Raw genomic sequence first — 16,728 nt, 5'->3', positions numbered from 1 at the left:
AGCAAATCAAACATGTTTGATTTGCTCCCGATCTCACGATTCCTGATATATATTATTATATAGACTGTCGAGGGCAAATCACTCAGTGTGCATGCGCGAACAAGGATTCTTCTTTTTATTCTTCCTCTCAGATTTAAACAAAGCAGCGTGTCAGGGATGTAATGAGTGAAGGCAGTTCTTTCTGTTAAATTGGCAGACCATAGTAGCCACGTTTGTTCGGCCATGTCTTTGTCCAAATACGTTGTCACCTTTTCTTTTGAGGGCTTTCAGCACAAAAATGCACAAATTGCGCTTTTCACTCTAGTGAGCTTCATATTCCCTTTCTACTCGTTTGGCTTCTGGATAGACGCGTCAGAGCAGCTCCATCTCACTGCGGAGCTCAGTCCAACGTGCAACGTGTGAGCAGCAGCTGTGTGCAACGATTGAAAAAACTCACAGTGTACACCCGGCTTTAGGCTTTACAATTAATAAACTCAGTGGCTCAAAGCTTTACATTGTCATTCCAGTAATGCTTATGTCTTTCACTCCTCTGAGAGTCCTCGGTGCTTAATAAACACCCCTCTCCGTCAGCTACTACACACCTTTTTGTTTCACAGTCTTTTTTGATCCCTTTAAGTTTCCATAACTGTTGCTCACTGGATTGAGACATGAGAGGATGACCACCAAAGAGTGCCCATCACTCACCACATGTACTATATGATTGCTTGCACCCTCTGGTGCTTGTGTACATAAGCTGTTTAGGAAAAATACACCTGACCACCTCATGCCATCCACACACACACAGATGTATAAATATACAGAAACAAGCAATGTTTGCTCAGGGATGGCCACATAACAACCACCATCACTTTGCTCACCTTTCATACACATGCAGGTTTGGTATTTCTTTTTCCCAGTGAAACTCACTCCCTGGTGGCCATTTGGCCTTTCGACATATGTGCTGGTGCCAGCAAGGAAAACACAGGGAGTTCAGTGTATCAATGGCAGCATTGACACACACAACTAAAGGCGAAGCTGCAGATTAATCTGCTAAACACAGACGTAATGATGCAGCGCAAGTCAGCATAGCCTAGCGGAGGGGTGACAAGACAAACAAAAAGTGTGACAAGGTGCAAAAAAATTATTTGATTCCTTGAGGAATGAAAAACGAGTATTGATCTGAATATAATATTAATAAAGCATTTAAATTCCAATGCCTAGTACATGGATGTGTCATTACAGTAGGTAATACTGGCTGGTGTTGCAGAACAATGTTTATGTCTGCTGACCACTCTAGTCTCAGGCTCATAACGGTCTAAGTAAACACTATTTGGATGATGGCTTAGTGTTTGTTTTATTTACAGATGAAAATATGTATTTGTATGGTTTTTTTGGTTGTCATTATATGTGATTTGACTGCAGAGTAATAATCAGTTATATAAAGTAAGCTGGCAAATTGGTCTTTTTTGGAAAATAATTTAATCAAAAATAATGTTTCTAGTTATAGTAAACTGTGATTTAAACATGGTATTTTTCATTCACCAAAGGAAAAATAAAAGTGACACATTTTCTCGTAATAATGGAATTAATCTTTTCTCATAATCACGACATCCTGATCTCAAAATTAGGAGTAATGATAATAATAATCCATTTTCATTAAAAGACGCCTTTCTAGACACTCAAGGTTACCGTACAGAAGATAAACACACAATGGCAGAAATGTCAAAACACAGAATAATAACCATTTAAGAATACAAAAGCTGAGACAGGGAAATTGATAATAAAGAGAATAGGCAACCTTAAACAGATGAGTTTTGAGTTGTGATTTGAAATGGGGAAGTGAGTCCTTAGAAACCTAAGTAGGACTGGTAGAGAGTTCCAGAGAAGGGGGGCAGAGTGGCTGAATGCTCTGCTTTCCATGGTGGTGAGATGGGCGGAAGGGACAGACAGGTGTAAAGCAAATGAGAATCTAAGGGCGGGGGAGGGGGTGGGAACATGCAGGAGGCCTGACAGTTATGGTGGGGCAAGGTGCTGAAGGGCCAAGAATGTCACCATGACAATTTTATATTGAATGCAGAACTGTACAGGGAGCCAGTGGAGTTGTCGGAGGATCAGGGTGATGTGTTGAATAGAGGGAGTTCTTGTTATAATGCGGTCAGCTGAGTTCTGGACCATATGTAATTTATGGAGTTATTTTTGAGGAAGGCCAAAGAAGAGAGCAGAGGCTCTGGAAACGTATGGCAGCAGTGTGTTGGGTAAGGGAGGGATAGAGTGGTTTGTTGCTTCTTAAGTGGAAGTAGGAAGACCAGCTAATGTTATTTATATGAGAGATTTAAAGGATAGGGTGCTATTAAGGATGACACATAGACTCTTAAGCTGGGGGGAGGGTAAGATGGAGGAGCTGTCAATAATAAGGGCGAAGTTCTGACAAGCTGTCTCACTGCATGGTGTGGGAGCTGTAGCGTCGCAGACTGGAAGAAGGGGGGAGAGTAGTGAGAACTGCAGAGAAGATCCTCGGGGCTCCTCTTTCCTTCATAAAAGACATTTCATCCCAGCGCTGCATGTCCTCAACCTGTAACATCATCAATGACCCCATCACACCTCCACCATGGACTATTCTCCCTGCTGCCCTCTGGGAACAGGCTTTGCAGCATTCGATGTAGGTCCAGCAGATTCCAAAACAGCTTCTTCCCCACCGCCATCAGACAGCTGAATGTTGAAAAAACTCTAAATCATGTCACAGACTTCATCAAACTAAGAATATCAGTGTGTGTCATTTGTATACACTCTTCGTATATATAATGACAATATAGTTTGTCCAAGTCTAGGTCTAAGGTTTGATAATATTGTTGAGTACAGTTGAAAAGTGACTTACAGCTATGCTGATTGGCAGTGATGAAGCTGGAATAGTACTGTGTTTCAGTGCTGACAATGGAGTCCTTTTAGTCAAAGATGTGATTATTGCACATTTCTTTGTGTATAGTGAGACCAGTTTTTCTGTAAAGTCTTTCAAGTTGGCCTTTGGCTTTCATGCGTCTGAGATTAGGGGTGAACCACTGGGTGGAGTCAGAGAAAGAAACAAATCTTTTTTTTAATGGAGCAAGTGAGTCAGGAATATTATGGAGACCAGTGTTGTAGTGAGAGACCAGATCATCAGGGGTGAACAGATTATTGAAGTCATGGACGCAGGAAGAGTGGATACTTGAAGTGAGGGTGGAGGGATCAATGTTCTTTATGTTCCGGAAAGATATGAGGTGTGATGTTTTTCAGATTCCCTGCAAATTAGAGGTAAAAAAAAAAAAAAGGTCAGTTATGGGGAGTTCATCAGCTATTATGTTGAAGGGGTGAAGGGGTTGACGCCAGAGCAGCAGAATGTGTCCTTTGAAGTGTGTGGAGTAGGTTGTATTAGAGTTGGTTGTATTGCTGACTCTCTCTCTATGCAGGAAGTAAAGTCTTCCTACCAAGTATGAATAGAGTAAATAAGGACTATAAAATACTATAGTATGAAATTTATAAAATAAGGATATCATAATAAGAAGAAAATATCTGGTTAATCAGAGAAAAATTAAGGAAAGTTGCTGAACTAAGCCTATAGTACATAACAGGAGAAGTGGACAGTGACTGTGAATTTGACATGGTTGCTCATCTTGTAGGGGCATGTCCTGTAACAAGTGAGCGGCTGCTTTGAACCTCACTCTGTTCAGCTCCGTCATTGTGTCTTTGTGCAAGACACTTTACCCTCCTTGGCTGCTGTTGGTGGTCAAACTGCTTTGATTGTATGACAACCTGGCATATGTTAGTCTACCCCAGGGTAGCAGTGTAGCTTGCATCCATAATGAATGCGAGTAGTGGGATGACTGAAAGTAGTGTAAAACTCTTTGGAGTCACAATAAATGTATAAGAAATTTTTGTCATGCCTTTATTCCCTAAGGGATGCTAGGAAATTCAATTCAATTTAGTTTATTTATATAGTGCCAATTCACAACACATGGCATCTCAAGGCACGTTACAGAGATAACTCAAACAGATTATACAGTCAAATTGATTCAAAGTTTTCTATTTAAGGAAAACCAGTTGATTGCATTGACTCAAAGGCAGTCCCTCACACCAAACATGCTTATAGTGACAGCAGAGAGGAAAAACACCCTTTTAACAGGAGGAAACCTCTAGCAGGACCAGGCTAATTGTTTGCGGCCATCTGCCGAGGCCGACTGGGGTTCAAGGAGACAGAAGCAGACATACAGAAAGAAGCAGAGATACATAGGGCAACTGTAAACCAGCTCCACAGGCGGCACCATCCTGGAAACACACAGCCAGGCGGACAAGCTCCGAGCCCGCTCCCATGTCAGAGGATAAAGAGAGGCATCTCAGTTCAGTCCACATGAGAATCATGCAGGAGTCTAAAGACAGGCCAGGCAAACAGATCAAACAAGGGCAGGCAGGCTCAAAGGTTCAACCAAAGAAACCGATCAGGATCAGACAATCAGAGCACCAGTAGGGGCTGATCAATCGAGGGCACGAGGGCGCTGCCCCACCCACCCAATGACCTTGATTAAGACATAAAAAAAAAAAAAATTAAAATGTAATTATAAAATGAAGGTATTTTGAAATATATTGATATATATATAGTTTTAGATGTGCAAGATAAATATTTATTCTTTATTGACCAATAAAACTGTTTCTTTTTTTGTCAGACTGGTGATGCATTTCCGCCCTAGAGTGAAAAAAACTATGCCCATTGACTCTCGTTAAAAGTTGTAAATGCACAGTAGGTCTTCTGCAATGCAGAGGTATAGGAGAGCTTGGGGCGCATTCTGACGTTATTCACAGTGGTCTTCAGCGTACTTGTGTGAATACCCAGATATATGTAAAATTAAAGGGAACATCAACTCCTTTACATCTTAGTCATTTGGAAAAAGGTGCTAAACCAAAGCAGCACCAGCAGCAGTGCATGTGTTATCATATTGAAGTAAAATCCACTGTTTCCTTCTCCTTTCTGCAGAAACTCTCTTAAGCTTTGTGGATGACATCCTGTCTGGGGCCAGGTCTCCGTGTGTTATGCTAGGGGACATCCCAAACCTACTATCTTCCTCCATCAGTCTTATAATTCGCTGCTTGGAGCCCGACACCACATACATGTAAGTAAACACACTATATTTATCATATTAAGTAAAGAAAATTTACAGTGTTTTAAAGTTGATACAGTTGATAGAAGCTCAAGATGCAATGCACATAGGAAGTAAAGCAATATCGTAGAACTAGTCTGGTGAAGTTGGTGCATCAGTAAAGATTCAGGAGACAAGAAAATTCCTCTATTCCAATGTATAAATCCTGTTTTACTGATACTTTTTGCTCATTTGGTACTTATACAAGACTTCAAAAATAATTTAATTTGTGATATTTCAATGAATATTTCTTTCAGTTGTTAGCTGTAGCCAGTATGAGAAATGTCCTTGTTTCGTATTGTATACAGCTAAATTTAGCTATTAGTATAACAGAAAAAGAAGTTGATTGGCCGTGCTTTAAGAAAAAAACAGACAACCTTTACTAGGGAAAAAACAGTTTTTAGTCTCTACTTTAACTTAATTGTGGTGAAGACTAAGGCTACGTTCACACTGCAGCCTGAAGTGACCCAAATCCGATTTTTTTTGGCCCATATGCAACCTGTATCTGATCTTTTCATGGCAGTCTGAACAACACAAATCTGATTTTTTCCAATGGGACCCAGGCCACTTGACTATGTGGTACTGAATCCAATCTGATCAATTTAAATACAACCTGTGTCTGAACGACCAGGTGGCATTCATCTGACCTGAACGCCATTAATACCCTACAAAGGTCACTATTCTGGGTCTTGCTATTAAGAAGCTGCAAGGAAAACAACAGACGATGATGCGGAGAGCAGTATTTATATTTAACCATTTTGAAAAGATTGTGTTTTTATGGTTGGGAAAGTTTGCTAGATGTGTTCCAGCACTATCATCCATGTTTACTTCCGTAAACACAGTGCACGCTGGCCTGTGAAGTCATTGCATCCTCTAAATGCGGGACACTTGAGCTGTATGACTGCAATTCATGCAGGGGATCACATACAAGTCGCATATATTTGGAAATGTGAAAGTCAACACAAAAAAATGGGATTTCACAAAATGATCGGAATTGAGCATTTAGGCCTTCAGTGTGAACGTAGCCTAAAATCAGTCCTCAGGTGATGCTGTTCTGCAGGTTTTCCATCCTTCATTTGCTCGGTGATGAATTATAGATATTTTTTTCTTCTATGATCTCTCTAGTTGATTCTGAGTCTTGGGTCCTTTTTTAAATGTTATATCAACAGTTTACTCCTCAGTTTTTTTTATAGGATCAGGTATAATGACTGAGATAGCCGAAAAAACTGTACCATTAGTGGAGTTGTGAATAAAAATGATTATTATCATCAGTTGATTAAACAAACGACTATAACACATTTTCTCTTTTCCCAAAAGGAGGTTCAAGACTTAAAAAATTTCTTACTGCACTTTGATGAAAACTAGTCTACCAAACAAGTCAATAGAGGGCGTAAAATGGAGAAAGGTGTGGAGGTAGAGCAGGTCCTTATGCCAGAAAACATCCTTATTAACAAATTTATTGACAATGCCCTTCACTCGTCTTGTTGTTCTACCTCTTAATAAACCGTATTGGGTTCCCGCACTTCCCATTTCTTACCTCACAATTGTTCAACTCAGCCTCAAGGTTGTCTCTTCAGGGATTCACTGGCCATTTTCATCTTAGATCAGGGGTTAAGCCTTTAACCTCATCACACAACAGTAAAAAATAAGTTTTGTCTGTGTCAACAAAGAACGCCAAACTTGAGTCTGATCAGCGAATAAGACAAGTGATTTTTCAACAAATTTAGAGACTTTAGATCTGCCCTGGGACCACAGGATGTCCTTTTTTGTTAAAATGTTAGGATGCTAATGTTTATAACTTTCTTAATTCAGGAAAAAAAATGCTCTCTTTTGGCCGAAAAGTTAAGATTGTCCATTCAATATAACTTCAATATTCATAGTTTGCTTACCTCAGAAGAAATTATGCCTGTAAACAAAAGACTGTGCAGTTGCAGTGGAAGACTTTAATGCTATTCCTTCTCTCCCATGCAAGTGCACAACACTGATGTAATTTTAATTTGTCAGCAGGGATTGTAAACTTCTTCATAAACTCTGGAACTTGCACGTTACTAATTTAAAGACAATGTTTTACATGCATCCCCATTCATCACAGTTAAGCTTTTTTTCCCCATCTCATTTCATTACAGTTTTATAGCCATACATATTACATTTGGACAAATTCAAGAGCACTATTTGGGATAGAAGTTTATTTGCTTTCATCACTATTGTCTGTTTCTTAATACTTCAGCACATTTGAAAAAAGAATACACCTAAAAATCGGTTGCTCTTTAAATACATCATGAAAATAAAAATCAAAAGTAAATTACAACTTAGCTTGTGGTAAAATTGTGCCCGAAAACAAGGAATCCTGTATCACTCCATTTTTCATTCAAATGGATTTTAGTATCCCGCATATGTTTGCCTTCAGAGTAAAAAAGCCTCAACATGTGATGCCGTGATCAAGACCGGATACTTCGATTTTCTCCCAAGCATGTTCACACTTATCTCATACAAACCATGCCAGAGAGGAAGCCACACACACTTTAGAAAGAGGGAACAAAACACACCGGGGAATAGAAAAAGGGGTAAGAAGGATGGCCAAGAGACATTAAATCAATTTTTTTGTTGGGAAATAAAGTAGGAAAAAAACGCTTAAAGGTGAAGCACAGAAAGAAACATTATGAACATAAAAAAAAAGATAAGAAGAAAAGGACAAGAATCCAACAGAGCACACAGACTTTGGATGTATATGGGCTGAATTAACCACTACACACGCTCTTTTATTTCCAACATCCACAAGAATCCTGCTCTTTTTATCCCAACTGACAGCTCATTCATCTCTGCAAGTCTGTTCATCTTATCCCTCTCAGGCGGCTGCAGGCCCTTTACATTTCTAATACAGACCAAACCAGAAAAAAAGGTTGAGAGTGTGTGGTGCCTGGTTGGGCAAAATCCTTATGTGAAGGGAAATTTGTGCTTGACTTTATGAAAGCTTAAAGCCAAGAACGTCAGTAGAAGAAATTCAGCCTTTGGTGGAATAATGTTTGAACAGTCATATCAAAAGATATGTATTCGTTTTTACTGTCTCTAAATGGATCACCGACTGCAAGTTTTATTTTAACCACAAGGTGGGGATATTCATTCAGGGAAAGAGAACATAGAAGCTACAAAGAAAGGATGCTACAGCCTAACAAGAGCATCTAGTTGTAGCAAGTTCTGTAATGATGATAGCAGCTGCTTTCCTTACATTGTGGCTTTTATTGGGTTACCAGCCAGTATTGTTTTGTCAGATTGTTGCTCCTAAAACTGTGATGAAATCAGGAAAATTAATTGAGAAGAATAGATGAACACTGCTTACAGATCCTGTGACACAGAATTTCTTCTATAGAATAGACTAGAATAGAATAAAAAAAAAAACTTTGTTGTCCCACAATAGGGAAATTCTGGTGTTTACAGCAGCAAAAAGATTAAACATAAAATGGCCACACAAATATGGACCTTAGAAAGATTTATAACAATAACACAATAGTGAAGAGCTAAAAGATAAGCAATAAAACACTGTACTGTAAAATGTTTTAACAATATAAAAACTGTTCAACTGGAGAATAAATAACCACTATACAGCTATGGACATTTTTACAGTAATGGATATTTGAAAATAGCAGCAACATCAGAGATGTGCAAAATGACTGCAGCATGTTATTTAAATAGAAAACCCCATAAACCAAACCAGCTGACTTCCTCAATATTACCCTCAACCTGTTTAATTGTTTGTTTATTGGTTTGCTTGCTTATGTTTTCAGGTTCCGTCTGTGGGCTGTAGACAATACAGGACGGCGCTCCAGTCCAAGTGAGGTCACCATCAAAACTCCATGTCCAACTGTGGATGATGTCAAGGCACAGGGTAAGAAAGGGATAGACTCAAGTCAACCAACTCAACCAACTTCAAGATCATACAATTACCAGACTTTAATGTTTAGCTAAAGTTATCAATAATTTTATTTGTATTTTTACATCATATCGCTTATTTTGTAAATCAAGGCCTTCCAAATTATTCGCATCTCTTTCACTTTCCAGCTGAGAACTAAATAGATTAATTATCCATCCATTCATTTTCTGTCACGCTTATCCTAAGCTGTCTACGGGCGAGAGGCAGGGTAAACCCTGGACAAGTCACCAGTCCATCGCAGGGCAACACAAACATACAGAGACAAACAACCATTCACACACACTCACACCTAATGGCAATTTAGAGAAGCCAATTAATCTAACAGTCATATTTTTGGACGGTGGGAGAAAGCCGGAGTACCTGGAGAGAACCCACGCTCAGGGAGAACATGCAAACTCCATGCAGAAAAACCCCAGGCCGGGAAGCTAACCAAATAGGAGGGGCTACCCTCTGCATCACCGAGCAGCCATACATACATTACAGCCATACATTAATTATGTTCAATTAAAATTTTAAAAATACCTTATTCAATCTGAAATAGAAGTTAAATGTTGCAGTAACTCATAGGGTTTTTTTAATCAACTTTTTGTAGGTAAGACACTTTATTTTTGTTTAAAAATTCTTCTGAAGACAATGATTTTATATGATAATTATGATGATGATGATGTACTATATTATACTTTTACATAAAGAATCAGCACAATATTTATAGTCTTTGCATATTTTACAAATATAAATCTCATACAGCATAACATGCATTTGTATTCAGCCCCATTTGATAGATAGTTTATTAAATCATGTTTCACCTCATATACAGCATGAGTAACATGGGGTTCTTTTAACCAGCTGTATGACACATCTAGAGCTTATATTCGTAATCATTTGTAAAATAAATAAAGCTCAGTCATTTTGGTTGGAGAGTATTTGCATGCATCAGTGCTCAAGTCTTGTGATCTGGCGAATGGAAAAACATTTTTCATTCAATCAATTCTGAAAACTCTGCTGCTTTTAGTTGTTGCACTTACAGCTTAATGAGATGATCGTAGTGCATTTATTTTTGTCGTTAAAATGCTTGTGCCTGCACCTGCTCATGTAATGCATTTTGAAATTGGGAGCATATCAGTCTTATCCTGTTAGAGGGAGGAAAAAAAACTTTCAAACGTCCATTTGATTTTCACTGTCCATTTTTCTTGTAGCAGTCGAAATGGGGTTACATACAGTATGTAAGAAATATCCTATGAATTCCGAATGACCACCAGAGGATGGTGATTAGCACCTGAATATCTACACATCTGCAGCACAGGAGTCAAAAATATATGTACTAACCATGTCACCCCACTGGACTTGACCTGGTTGTCATTGATGCCAGTCATTATCAACGACGCACCCAGCACACTTGTTTTTTTTGAATGTATTTGCAAGACTCTGTGTGATAAATAACTCTGGAGGTCTGGAATCTGGAATTCATAGAACCTGTTAGAAATGTAAACCTTGTTTCATTTCAATCCCCCTGATTGGCAGAGGACAGAGCTTAGGCCTAGATGACTTAATACCAACAAAATCACTCTGAGTCAGCACTTATAATACATCAGAGGCCTATGGAGTAGGCTAATAACATCACAGTCATTCACCCTGTAGCAGCATTCACCCTGGAGAAGCAGGCAAATGTACAAAATAAAGCCCAAATAACCACAGCACAAATGTCACTCAACAACGCACTCCTTAGCACAGCCCAGGAGGTGTACATATCTCTGAAATGGCATTTAACCTTAAGATCTATTAACTACCTAAAGTGAGAGGCATTGTTTGGACACAGAATGGCCCTTTCTGCGCCCGCAATAGTAAACAAACAAGGCATCTGTTTTGCAGATCCTAGCTGTGACTTGATGTACTGCCCAAACATTTAAACAGACACAGTGACCTGGGAATGGATATTTTCAGACCAGTTCCCTAGGTGGCAAACACAGAGGCTGGCTGTTTAACATCAAAGCCAGAAATTCTTTAATGTAAAAAAGATGAGTCGGGTGATGAAGTAACACCAGACTTGTCAGAATTCCACAACAAACTGTTCCCAGTACTGATGTCCTCCACCTGCTTTCTGGAGTAAATCACAAGCACTTTAACCAAAATCTAGTGAAAAACAGCACTTTGAACTGGCTCAAACAGCAGAAAATGAAAGCTCTCCAAAAACTACCAGAATTACCATACCAGAGAACATCAACCCACTGACCAACCATTCACAAAGATTGAGATTGTAGAACTTGACAGAGGAGACAGTAACTCTTGTAAATAGCTGAGTAGTATTGGCAGATGGCAGTGTCCTGGTTAAAACTTTGATTGCCACACAACCTGATGAACAACCTTCTTCTGTTAACATAAAGTGTCCTAGTAGAGGTCGGACGCACATTAAAGACAATCTGCCCAGCTGCCTGGTTACAAGAGTACCAGAGCATCCTGCCCTAGCTGACTTTCTTGTCCACTGTTGACAATGTGTTCCTTTGCTTGAGGCGAAGAGCTCAACCTCTTATATGCTATACGGTACATTAGATTATCTGAAAAACTGAATTTAGTCTCCACTTTCCCGGCAACAATTCTGTTTGAAGAGTAAGTCCATATCAAGGTTCTGGCAGTTGATATCTACTGGAGAAGGTTCTGATCCTCCATCACTGAGTGCATGGATATTTCCAAAAAAGTAAAAAAAAAAAAAAAACAATCAACTGGACTTTGTTCCAAGTTTGAACACGTTTTGCCTCCCATCCAGGAAGCTTTTTCATTTCATAGATCTTGTGAGCCCTGATAGTTCGTGTGGTAGACTGTAGAAGTGTTGACTGACCAGACAATGACATGTTTCCCTCTCAGGGCAGGAAAGAAATCCCTGAAATGTAGTTGAACTGCATGTAGCTTAAGTAGTTTTATATGACACTTATTCTGAAGACCCAGACATCACTGGCAATGATGTGGTTTCACATAGCTCACCTGTCTGAAAGAAATGCATCCATGGAAACAATTTCCACATGAGAGGGGTGGAGCCCAAAGGGATGCCTTCATTTCCTAATGCCCTAGGTGCCCCATGCACTAATCTGAAAGACGTACAAGCCTGTTTTGGTGGATCTTAGGGTTGAGGCCTAGCAATGGACATGGCAGTCAGTTTGCTCATCAGTTGGAGGAGCAGACAGTTTGATAGTCTGACTCTCTGCTGAAAACATGACAAAAAGAATCACATCGGCCACCTTCATTAGGGATGGAGAGGCACTCGTGGTTAGTGAGTTGCTGGCAATACTAATGAATACTACCTGCTGACTCAAAGAACTCTGACTTTGGTCAGAACCTCACATGGATTCCTGACCAAAGACCATAGATAGGAGGGACCTGTCAATGAGTGACTGCTCCTGAGTTGGAGTGCATATCGGTCAGCCATCTAAGCAGGGTAGGAATTCTCAGTCCATGAGCCTGTAGCAGGGCCAATGCTGCAGCCACACATTTGGTTAATGTCAGAGGGGCAAGGGAGAGGCCAAATGGGAGCACCCTGAGCTGGTACTTCCATCCCATGAAAGTAACACATAGAAACAGTCTGCAAGGAGGTACCACTGTCACATGAACATTGGTATCCTTTAAGTCAACACTTGTAAAACGTTCCCTTGTGCAATCTTCCAATGAATGTCTACCAGGCAAAGCATGTGGAATCACAGCACCTTGACATTGTAATTTTGATAGTCGAAAACTGGATGAAATCATCAATCCTCTTTCGAATTAGTAAGTAAATTAATGACCCCCTGAACTTGCCTGAAGCATGGACTGGCCGACTCTCTCCAGAAGTTGCACAATCTCCTGCTTTAAGACTGCAGATCTTACTGGGTCAGAAACAACTTTCGTTCTTTCCCATTTAACTTTGTGTTAGCATATGTTATATGGTTCAAATTATATCGAGCTGCATCATGCATAGACCTGTTAGCTCTGCATTCCTGTTATACATGAGTAGGGATCTGAGATCTACCCAGGACTGGTGAAGCTTTTTAATGTACGGGTGTAAAGCTGAGACATTTGACTCATCTTTCTGAGTGACCTTAACAAAGGAACTTTTATTGGCAAATCATCAATCCCAGCGTATGATAAAGTTAGTTGAAAACCTTGCTTGACTAAGAATAGCCCAGGTCCAGACTCTAGCAAGGAGTGAGGGGAACCATTGCTGAGGGGCCTGGAAGTCCCCAATACTGTCCTGGTCCTCAGTGAAGTTCATCTAATCAATGCTTAACAAGGAGTCTTACGCAGCAATAGATATGGTTTATTCTTTGTGTTGACCACCATTAGTGGGGTTAGGGCCAATGTTTTGACTTTTATAGACAATTTCTGGTTTGTGATGAGTCTGCCTTAACATTTATGGCACTTTGGTTCCTTCCTGGGGCTAACGTTCAAAGTCTGCTTAGGCATTTTACCTTCCATTGGTCTAGCAGACATCTCTTCCAGTGGCTACTGACACAGTTGAGGCAGGCTATACTGTAGGACCACCATCTGGGCTCTTCACAGCCAAGCAGCTATTACAGCTCTGCACCTACAGAGCTGATATCATAGTAGCAATACAAAGAAATGAAGCGGGAATCCCTCACAGCTGAAAAGCAATGGAAGGCATGGTGTGAGGATTGTACCCACAGAAGAAATAGCATACAAAACAGTACAACAACAACAGAACTCAGCAGTCTCTACTAATGGAAGTGCATCTGAAAGTGCTACTGAACAGTGACAATAGACCAAAAGTGGGGGACTCCAAACAAAGGAACAGTGAGGTGATGCTTTGCTGCCTATACAGTATGTCAACAAAAGGTCTGTCTAACTGGAGGGTTTGTGAGGCTACAAGCGAGCACTGTGATGGTAGACAAATGTTTATCCATCCACTAAATGTACTGTGAATGATAAATGAGTGCTGTTTGCATCAGGTATAAAAGCTCACAACTGGGTAACGCAAGGTAAGTTTATTTGTGTAGCACAATTAAGGACAAGGACAATTCAAAGTAAGGTGTGAGAAGCGGTGCATTTGACTTTATTGCACTAATGTGAAGACTGTACAGACATCGAGCAAGGTATTTTTAAGATATAATTAAATTAATTTCTATTAAATCACAGTACAATTATAGCTTTTGGAACAGTCTCCAGTCAGATTGGCTTTCACATTAACGTTTTCTATTTGTACAGCACAACAGTTCTCTTCAAGCCGAGACCTTGGTTTTGAGGTGGACCTGAGCTTGCTTTTTTGGTCCGCATCAGAGTTCGATTGCGGATTCATACCTCCCTAAAAAAACTGAACTTTCTGGTTAAACAAACTATGTGCAGTTAAAGTGGACTGGTGTGAATTCCCCTTTAACTGTGGCAATGAAATCAATGATGTCGGCACCTTTAGAATGGAAATAATCAACCAGTTCATCTACAAGTACCAGAGAAAGTGGAAGCAGAAGGATAAGCCTAAGTTTTAAATTGTACTGTCCATGATAACATGCTTTCTTAAAACTCTCTTTTGGTGATTAAAACAGTGAGAAATATGGTTTCAAAGTAAACAGAAAAAGATATGATATGGCAGCATCAGTTGCAGAAACAGTAGAAATATTTAGACCTTTAATGATGACCAAGTCCAAAATATGTCCTTCATGGCGTTTTGGATGTTTTAGTCAAACCAAAACTTTTAAGCATGTCACACAGTTCTTTTGTATTTCTGTCTTCATGGTTATCAACATGTACATATTGGCACCCTACAGCAATTAAGTAGTTACCTTAAGCCCATATCACAGATAAAGGTTGATAGAAATCTATAAAAAAGTTTTTTAGAATTTTGGAGGCCTGTATAGCAAGTGAGGGAGAGCACTGCGTCATGTCGTGAGAAGGAGTGGAGCATGGTGGACATACTGTGCATTAGACTATAACAACAGCTAGAATTTTATCTATTCGGACTGGGAGTTTTTTTTCTCTGAATCTGGAGCCTTACTCACTGTTTTTTGTCAGTTTCAAACATCAACATATTTAAAAATACAAGAAGATTCTTATCCTGGCAAGGTGGGTGAATAAAGCCTGGCTGCCCTCCAGATTTATTATATGCTAGTGGAAACCCTGCATACCTGTAAAAAGATTAAACTCTCCACTTGTTTTTGACTGGCATCAATGACAATTTCTACATCTGCTTGAGTTAAAAATTCTCCACTACCGTATTTAGAGCAAACAACTAAACATTTAAGTACATTTCATTGCAAATTCTGCAAGTTGTAGTTGGTTGACACCTCTGGCTCCTCAAAGCATCTCACTTTCCTTTTTGGGGAAGTAATAAAATGAAATGCAATCCCTTCTTTAATGTTGATTGGTACACCCATATGCTTAGCACAAAATGACTATGTTGTTCTTGGTGTTTTCATTGTAATATCAACAAAAACTGCAATCGCTGTTAGTCATTTTCTGTACGCAAGGTTTGTTTTGTACCTCCAAGGAGGAGGAGTCGCAAGTGTCACATTATTGTTTGAACTCAGCTGCACCTCCTCTATAGCTTTCTTTATGCCACTATGCTCCAAAGGCCAGATTTGTGGAGCAAACCACTAGTAGACTCTTCTAGCTGAGCTGGGCTTCTTTGCAGGATCCTCAAAGTTATGAGGATCTAAGCTTCTTTTCTGACTGTGCCCCTGGCTCAGTCAGTCAGTTTAATTGGAGAGCCATGTTTTGGTGAATCTTCAGTTGTGCTACACCTTTTAGACATTTGTTCTATAAGATGATCAAATCCTTGAATTTACCATTATGCCATAGACCTGCTTTTAAGCACAACTTTTCCCCTAACTTTGAACGTCTTCAGAAGACTGCTTTATTTACACTGATTCTACCTCACAGTTTTCTATGTTATGTTGGTAAATCAAATAAATGTCCACTTAAATACAAATCAAGTTTAATTTTGTAATGGGAAAGGTTTTACAGATATGAAGCTTTGCAGTAATGAGTATAAATATTTATGAAATTTGGGTTTTATACAAAACATGTACCAGTTAAATGGATCATTAAATTGTTCTTAAAAATAAAAGTGGGTTTATTTTTTCTTAGCTAGATTCCCCCCCCCCTTTTTTTTTGAAGGAAAGACCTAGCCTTTCTATGTAGAGATATTTTTCAGTGTCTCACTAAGCAGATGTCAGATGAGTTCATAGTGTGAGTCATAAAGTCACAGGCAGATTGTTTTCCTCTCTGGAACGGGACTGTTTATGGTCACTGTATTCCGTGAGGATATTGACTATGAAAAAAGATACCATCCCATCTCAGAAATTAAAGAGGTGGAATCCTTGCCTTCACTCTGCAGAAAAAAAGCAGCCTCATAGCAAAGATGTTTTTGTGGATTCGGCTCCTGATTTTAATCAGCTATTACAAAAATGCACTCTTCATTGTAGTGTGATCCTACTGGGCTTACGCTGTTAATTTCAATGCCTGGAGAAGCATAAATGGTGTGAAACGCAATACTTCCAGTGTACTGGCTGACTTTATTGCCATCCAGAAGAGGGGATAAGTTGCTAACCCGACGGGCCATGAAAAGCTCAAAAATGTGTCTGACTTGCAAAATACATTTTCACCTTCAACTTCAGCAATGATTTATTCTTTTTAAAATAGGATACTTAGTAGAAATGCTGTATTAAAACAGCCGTCAGT

At 39.5% G+C, this 16,728-nt stretch overlaps 1 protein-coding gene across 1 annotated transcript in view; it reads left to right on the top strand.

The window, feature by feature from the left end:
- Nucleotides 1–4,321: 4,321 nt before the first annotated feature.
- Nucleotides 4,322–16,728, top strand: part of LOC107101791 (astrotactin-1-like) — a 35,216-nt gene continuing 22,809 nt past the window's right edge. Inside the window, exons 1-3 of the mRNA XM_015400842.1 lie at nucleotides 4,322–4,394; nucleotides 4,982–5,117; nucleotides 8,927–9,027. Coding sequence (XP_015256328.1) covers nucleotides 4,322–4,394; nucleotides 4,982–5,117; nucleotides 8,927–9,027 — 310 coding nt within the window. The remainder of the gene's footprint in view (nucleotides 4,395–4,981; nucleotides 5,118–8,926; nucleotides 9,028–16,728) is intronic.

Source organism: Cyprinodon variegatus, unplaced genomic scaffold (assembly GCF_000732505.1).
Source record: "Cyprinodon variegatus isolate N-32 unplaced genomic scaffold, C_variegatus-1.0 Scaffold1154, whole genome shotgun sequence".
NCBI lineage: Eukaryota > Metazoa > Chordata > Actinopteri > Cyprinodontiformes > Cyprinodontidae > Cyprinodon > Cyprinodon variegatus.
The sequence above is the reverse complement of the archived record's forward strand: the minus strand, read 5'-3'. Positions and strand labels throughout refer to the sequence as shown.